At 41.4% G+C, this 8,168-nt stretch overlaps 1 protein-coding gene across 1 annotated transcript; it reads left to right on the top strand.

Annotated features, from left to right (window-relative positions):
* The first annotated feature begins 1,502 nt into the window (after positions 1-1,502).
* Positions 1,503-8,168, top strand: LOC122868829 (cephalotoxin-like protein). The gene is made up of 2 exons (XM_044181188.1): positions 1,503-1,532; positions 6,182-8,168. The coding sequence occupies exon 2, from the start codon at positions 6,210-6,212 to the stop codon at positions 7,833-7,835; it is 1,626 nt and encodes a 541-aa protein (XP_044037123.1). The 5' UTR covers positions 1,503-1,532; positions 6,182-6,209; the 3' UTR covers positions 7,836-8,168.

Here is an 8,168-nt window from a genome sequence, read left to right as displayed (position 1 = left end):
GGATGTAAACTATATTAGCAAGAATTTCTGAGTATTCGCCGTGAGCTTACTGCACATACTCAGCCGCCCCACAATGCATTGGGTCTCTTTGGACTGTGCAATGGCGGGCTGCGAGGCAGATGGCCTAGCACCTCACTGTAGTTTCTTTTACAGTTTTTGTGCTATTTTATCACTTAATTCACTTCTGAGAATTTTTGAGGTGAGAAATCAACTGTGTAGATTTCGAATATTGTCAGTTTTATGAAAATTGATTTGGAATTGAAAAAGTGCTCCAGCGTTGGTTGAGAAGCTCCACAACCGCCAGTGGAGGCAGCTAGCTAGCCAGCTGGCCAGTCCTGCTCACAGAGCCTCTTTCCCTACGGTCACACAGACCACAGCAGCCAACGCAGCAGACAACTTCACCAATATTTCTATCTACTGTATGGTATTTATCCTGTTTAGTTAAGCGCTGCTTTAGGTAAGTACATAACCAGAGACAAACGCTAATATCTGTCTACAGCTGCTTTTATCTGTATCAAACACTCATAATGTGCAAATACACATAACTTCATGTATTTTTGTAAAACTAACATTTCTTGTAACCGAATAATCACAGTTGTGGCCAAAGTGTTTATAACGTAATCAGACATGACATTTACATGATTATAGCCAATAATATAGTATTGTTTCCGATGTTTATGTGTTTGGTACATCTAATATCCTTGTTTAGGCCTATATTTGGAAACTAGACTGTAATTAACATGATTTAAAGATGTGTTATATAGAATAATAATAATAATATTATTATCTCTTTTGCAATTACCCTTATGACTCTGCATTATTTTGCCTGCTCTGTGCCCTAGATTATAACAAATCCACTTTACCAGTTTACATATCTTTAAAGCAGAAGCCTGGCTCCTCTCACTTCTTTATCAAACAAAAGCAAACTTCAAGGTCTGCCTTCTTTCACCTACATAACATTACAAAATTCAGGCACATCCTGTCTCAAAATGATGCCGAAAAACTAGTGCATGCATTTGTTACTTCTAGGCTGGATTATTGCATTTCCTTATTATCACGCTGCCCGAATAAGTACCTTAAGAATGCAGCGGTATGTGTACTGACAAGAACTACGAAAAGAGATCATATTTAGACTGACGACTCTCCCCCTCCCCCGCCTGTAACCTCTGCTGTGTGCCTGACTGCTGACCAGGTGAGAGGAGAGCTGTTGAAACTCCACTCAAACAAGGCTGCAGGCCCCGATGGAGTTAGCCCAGGGGTGCTAAAAGCCTGTGCCCCCCAGCTATGTGGAGTCCTTCAACACGTCTTCAACCTGAGCCTGAGTCTTCAAAGGGTCCCCGTTCTGTGGAAGACATCTTGCCTCGTTCTTGTGCCGAAAAGGCTCCAAGGACTCCAAGGAACAGCTGCGGCCCATGGTTAGACCCCTCCTGGACCCCCTTCAGTTCGCCTACCAGCCCCAGCTGGGAGTTGAAGACGCCATCATCTTCCTGCTGAACCGCATCTACACCCACCTGGATAAGCCGGCGAGCACGGTGAGGATCAGAAGTGTGACTGCCGAGAGACTTCCCATGATGCACCTCTTTCCTCTCTCCTCCTCTCCCTCTCGCATGTTACTAACTCGACATCTTCTCTCTCCCGTAGTTCTGTGCTTTCTCGTTTCTCTCCTCTCGCCTTCTGTCGCTTTCAGCAGGTATTTCTGCCTCCGGAGCTGCAGAGTCTGGATCTGTGGTTGTGGGCCACCTGCTGCCCCCGTGTTCCTGCTCGACAACTGCTACTACAGTTGTTGTTATTATTCTTACTAGTATTATTATCATTATTATTCCTATTTATTAATATTACCACTACCATTACATTATTATTATTTAAAAATTCTATGTGGAATCTCTACTCAAGGTTTCTGCCTCTTAAAGGAAGTTTTTCCTTGCCACTGTGGCCAAGTGCTTGCTCATGGTGGGATTTGTTGGGTCTCTGTAAATAATATTATAAAGAGTTCAGTCTAGACCTGCTCTATAGGAAAAGTGCAATGAGATAACTTCTGTTATGAACTGGCGTTATATAAATAAAATAGAATTTAAGTGAATTGCTGTGAATAGCTACTCACAAGGGTTTGTACATTCAGCAGTTGTGGTCTAGGGACCTAGGGGTACCCTTGGAGGATGACAGTTGGAAAAGAATTTGGGGAACTAGTGTTGACTCATCTAAGAATACAAACCATCAGCAAACACAATACAATTCCATTCATAGGACTTATAAACCCAGAAGAAATTATCTTATGAAACTTAATTCTTCTCCAAATCTCTGCCCAGACAATCAGATTGGTTCATGTACGCAAATGCTTTGGAACTGCAGAGAAGTTGCCCAGTTTTGGAGACAAGTTGGTCTTACTTTGTCAAAGATACTAAATGTTGATATGCCTTGTTCTCCTGTTATAGTATTTCTTAATGATATGAGACGAATAATATTAGTTGGCCACCACACATGCTTAAAGTTTCACAGTGGATTAATACGCACCTTGAAGTAATTAACATGGAGCTTTCTGCAGCCAAAATGCACGGCGCCAGTGGAAAACCCATCTCTTTCTGGGACGAGACACACTACACAAAATGGAAAATATTTGATAAAATCATAGTACAACCCTTTAATAATGTGTTTACTGCCTAATTTGAAAAATTAAAAAATGTTAACACAAAAAAAGGAACCTTTAGAAAGGAAGCTTTTGCAATATTTACTTGTTCAATAAAGATTGTGACAGCAGGGTTAGTCCAGGTGGAAGCACTGAGGGGACTTTGGCTTTTTAAACAGTTCACCTAAAAACAAACCCTCACAATCAGAAGAGGCGAAGGTTAGTCCATCTCTGTACAAGTTGTGTGTTTCATTGATTTTCCAAGTTAAACAAAGTTCTGAAAACTGAAAATTGGATTAAAAATGCAAAAATTTAGTTAACTGCTCTTGATATAAGCTGCTTTTCTACCCAAAGCACCAGGAACTTTTATCGCCAGGAACTACTTTTCAAGGAACTAAAAGTCCCTTCAGCCCGTTGTCGTCAGCGTTTCCACCGCGGCCTAAAGACCCGGGAAGATCAGGCAGATTACACCATTAGGTTACACCCATCACACAGTTGCATAAATATTGTTTTAACTTATTCAACTCATCACCTGCAGTTCAGCATGAGGACCTTTACTTATTTTAACCTGTGCACTCTCACCTGTTTGAAACGCTGAACCTGCCCCGCCTCTCCCTGTTTCCTGGCATGGACAGGAGTGTGGACGTGCGGTCTCTCACTCTTCATCTCCTCTCAGTTCGCATGCATTAGTTCCTGTTGTTGACTGTGTAGCTGCTGTGGCTGCTTTCACATAGGCTACTGTTAAACTGGGACACCTGGCAAATTGGGAGAGTTAAAATTTGCAATGAATATCTTGTTAAGAAATACAAAACCAATGCTTATGCTTTGTTAGAAATGCACCTGATCAGGAAAAAAGGTCACACGGATATGATGTCATATAAGTGGGCGTAGCGTCGCATGCAGTGACACTTGATTCCAGAAGCACAGTGGAAAGTGAAATGACAGTCTGATGTAAAAATGGTTAAGCTTATAAAAATCAAAAAACAAATACTCACTGTTTTATTCCAATATATTTTGTAATGTGATGTAACTGTTTCAAGCTTACTATGAATCAGTCCTAAACTCCTTTCACCATTTTGAAAAATGCAGCCTGCATTTTATCCCATTTTACCCGTTGCTTCCTGTTAAAATGGGGCGCTGCTATCAGTCAGAAAACAATGTTTTTGTGGATCAGGAAATACATGCTGTCTTGAGAGAAATCAATTTTATAAACTGGATCAAATATAATTTCTCTTAAATATGTTATCAGCTAGCATAGCAGTGCTTTAGCTAGCCTAACTAGACAATATTACCACACCAACATAAACTCTAGCTAGCTGATCCTAGCTATTTTACTTGTTCTCCTAACATGTTTTTTTAATAAATGGGCCCAAATAAATAAATAGCCTAAAACACTTAAAACTTAAACTAAATAACTTAATGTTTCACATATGTATCTTAATTCCATTATGGTTCTTTGGTTCATTAAAATGTTGAAGTTACTAATGTAACAGTAGGCCTATGGAGTGTTCTGTCATGTTAAATTGCTTTGAAAGCCCTGTTTGAATTTTTAATAAGAATATTTTATATCAAAATATAAGGTGTCCCATTTGCCAGCAGAAGCTGTCTCAGGACATATTGGGTTTTTTCTTCTGTATATTGTAATAAGGGAGTTAATGTTTGGGATGATTCAATAAATTGTTCCGCAATGCAAATTTTCAGAAAGTGTCCCACTTTAACAATACTCACCCCACGAGCTCTTTAACGATTTACTTTAACGGTCAGAGCGGCTGCCGTCAGTCTTTTTAAGCAGCAAAACTAAAAACTTCAGTTATGAACTCGACAGGACAGAAAGTCTCCAGAGGAAACTCCTGGAATCAGCAGGACGGCGGCTTCCCTCCGGTTTCACTGTGAACCCGGACTGTGACGGACACAGGACATCAACTAACGTCAGATCCTGACGATCCGTCGGCGTGTCGGAGGCTCATAACCAATAAAGTTACCTGTGGCTCGTGCGTAAATGCGCACAGCGTCACCCAGTTTCACCCGCAGCCCACCTGCTGCTAATCACAGTGTTTGTTGTTAGGACCCGGCCTGATCTGCAGATATATTGTGAATCTTACTATCTGAAGGAAAATATCTCGCCACTGATTTTAGACCAGGTTTTTGTTGGTCAGTGGCGCAACTGCTGCCCCAGGATAGCAATGCGCCAACAATGCGCCTGACCACACCTCATTTTAATACCATCAGAATCAGAAATACTTTACTGATCTCCGAGGGGAAACTCTATGAGTGCACAGATGGACGCAACTACATTTGCTACTTACACAATTGAAAACTAGCAATGGCACTCGCGCGCCGCTGCGCGCCGCAGTGCGAAGATAAGGCCCTCAATGTCACTGCGCTGGGGCCAGAAGGTTTCTGTAAATAAAGGTTGCGAAAGTGGTGCTGGTCCAGGTGGAACCACTGAGGGGACATTGGCTTTTTCAACAAACCAAAGTATCACTACCACCTAACGTTGGCTTATATAAACTGTTCACATGCTGTGTCTTTATAAACCAGCAGCCTGAAGTTTGTTTCAGTAAAACAGCTCTTGATTCCTGCAGCAGCTACTGAACACAGGTACTTCTTCTTCTACATGATAATAATAGCAATAATAATGCATCTATCTACCACATGTTACTCTGTGTGTAAACGTTAGCCTACTCTAGGTCATCTATATAAAATGTCTCTTCTACAAAGAGAGAGCGAGATTAGGCTTGATTATATTAATTTGATTATAAATTCCAAATATATTGTATGAACTATGTGACTCAGGCAACAACTATCAGTTTAGCTATTTGGAACCTTATGCGATTTAAAATGTAAGAAGACATTAGGAAAATACCAGAAAGTAAACATCAGGCAACCTTTCTGTCAAACATATGTAACATGATGTGAATGAAACTGAAATTACAATGAGTTACGTTCAGTTTAAGCAGTTCTCTGGCAACATGACAAATTCTATGAATACAGAAACTTAATGTGCAAATCTTTCTTCAGGAACCGTTTCAAACGTACAAACAAACAAAATGCTCTATTATTGGTTTAAGTATTGGTTCAGTATAACCAGCTTCACTTCACTCCTGTGGGAGCAGATTTTCACATCAGGATTCCCATCATGCTTTAAGTATGATGTAAGTATAATGTTGCCATGGTGATTTTAGCATATATTTCTTTATATTTTGGAGAATCTGCACCATGAACAGTCATGCTGCTTTAAATACTGTAACCATGGATGAAGACAACAGTGCCAGAAAACATCTGAACACGACGACTGTTGGGTGAAAGTGTTAAAGGAAAACTCTGGTATATTTCAACCTGGTGTATTTCCCATTAATGTGTCCTTTAAGTTAGCATTACCCATAAAGCCACAATGGACACATTTGTGGGCAATATGCCACACTGAAATATACCTGAAATTTTCTTTAAGTTTTAAGATCTTTTATCTCATTTTGGGCTCTTGGATGCACAACATTTAGAACATTATTTCATGTCCTGAATTATTCTTGTTTCTTGTTTTTCTTGTCTTGTTTGCAGTTGTGGCGTTTACACGCTATCTGCCTCAATGATGCTGGCTTCGTTGATCCTTCTTCTCTCCTTGACGACCTTCTCAGCTCTGTCACATGACCTCACCTCTTCCGACCTCTCACTACCCTACAGGGTGAAGAGAGACCAGCCTTTCGAGACCAGAGAGAAAGTAAAAGAGACCTTCCAGGTGTTACAAGACACTCTGTCTGCATTCAAAGACATATCAGAGGTGCAGAAATGGGGAGAATCGGCAAAAGACATCCTGAAAAAGCTCGCCAAATTTGCCAGTGTGGCTCCTGGCTGCGTTGGTACGCTCCTCTCTGTGGTCAACATGGCCTTGGCCTTCATCCCTCAGGATGACCCAGTGCTGAATGAGGTGAAGGCAGGGTTCGCTGAGGTGAACAGGAAGCTGGACTCTCTCTCCATCAAGATCTCCAACCTGGCAACAGATGTGGAATGGTTCAACTACGCCAGCGTCTACTCTCAGGACGAGGTCCGCATCCTCAACGCCTGGAGGAAGTTCAATGAGTTTCGTGAGAACAGTGAGTTGGCACAAAATGAGGGCGAGAAACTCCGACAGGCAGAGATATTCATCAACTACTATGAGTACACAACAACCGAGGGCAGTGTGGCCAACCTCTACCACTACCTGACGGTCAGCAGCACGTCTCTCAGTGGAAACCTCAACGAGCTGCTGATAAAGAAGTTTAAATGTGACATTAGTGAGATCGGCAAATATAACTTCTATTTCAGCACTTTGCTGTTAAAGGGGATGGTGCTAAATGAGGCTTACTGGAAACTGACTGGTTTGAACCCACTAAACAAAGACGTTGAACACGTCCAAATGTTCAAGAACGTCTACAGAGCTCAGGTGTCAGCTGTGGAGTTCTGCCTGAAGAATACAGAGCACTATGTAAAGGAGGACGTGCTGGAGATCACCAAAGCAAACAGTCCTGACAACAAAGAAGTCATCGCTGATCAGGTGAAAAAGGCTCTGGATAAGAAGTACAACTGGTACAACTGGGTGGTGCTGGTGTACGCCTCAGCAGAGGATGGATATTACACCCTATATGATCTGACGAAGATCCCCGTGGACCAGGTCACCGTAGCTGTTGGCCACACTCTGAAAGCAGGTGTAATATATGAACAACAAATTAAAGAAGCAACTGGAAAGTGCTTTCAACAGTGTGACATTGAGAATGAATTACCTGGATGCATGTTTCACATCGGTGCTGAGTATATCAGCCCTCTTGATGATTCGCCAAGTGCTTATCCTTTTAAAGAATTTGCTAAAGTGTCATATAAAACCAGTTATACCGATTTTTCACTGGTCCCACAAGCATTTGTGCAACACAGTTGTGGGTATTATAGCCCTACTCTTTACATCCATTACTCCAGGAGCTTGTCTGTCTGCAGTGATAGCACATGTCAGAACAGTGGAACGTGCAAGAGGCTGCTGGACTCCAACGACAGTCTGTGCGAGTGTCAGGATGGTTACTATGGAGAGACGTGTGAACACAGAATGGAGACATCGTTCGTCAAGGAGATGAATGCCCTCTATCCTGTTCCCACTATCACCAGCACCAACGGCAGACTGACGATGATCCAGTCCAGACTGGAGAAGATCGCCAACACCATCGATGCGAGATGTCCCGCTAAATAAATAACTTTGATAATAATTTGAGCACACAACTTAAAATCTTTGTCCCACAAAAATATTTTTCTGGGATTGGGGCTTCATAATTTTGAACCCAACTAGAAAACTTAAGTTTGTGTGGCCATCAGGTGGATTCACAGAAAGCTTGGACTCATCTGAAAATAAGTCAGTTAATAAATAAAAATCATTATCAATTACAAGTTGTTCTTTAACTTCATTCAGCCTGAACCCAAAACCTTCATCATCATCATCGTCACGCTCGAGTGCTTCACTTCTCCTCTCTTGTTTGTAATTTAAAAAATAACCAAATTTCCTTATTAAAGATAAACTCAAGCTTCA

Source organism: Siniperca chuatsi, linkage group LG21, assembly GCF_020085105.1.
Source record: "Siniperca chuatsi isolate FFG_IHB_CAS linkage group LG21, ASM2008510v1, whole genome shotgun sequence".
Lineage (NCBI taxonomy): Eukaryota > Metazoa > Chordata > Actinopteri > Centrarchiformes > Sinipercidae > Siniperca > Siniperca chuatsi.
This window is presented reverse-complemented; position numbering and strand designations above follow the sequence as displayed.

Excerpts from the sequence above, each read along its gene's own strand:
- LOC122868829 (XM_044181188.1), top strand. The coding sequence starts at position 6,210 with ATGATGCTGGCTTCGTTGATCCTTCTTCTCTCCTTGACGACCTTCTCA.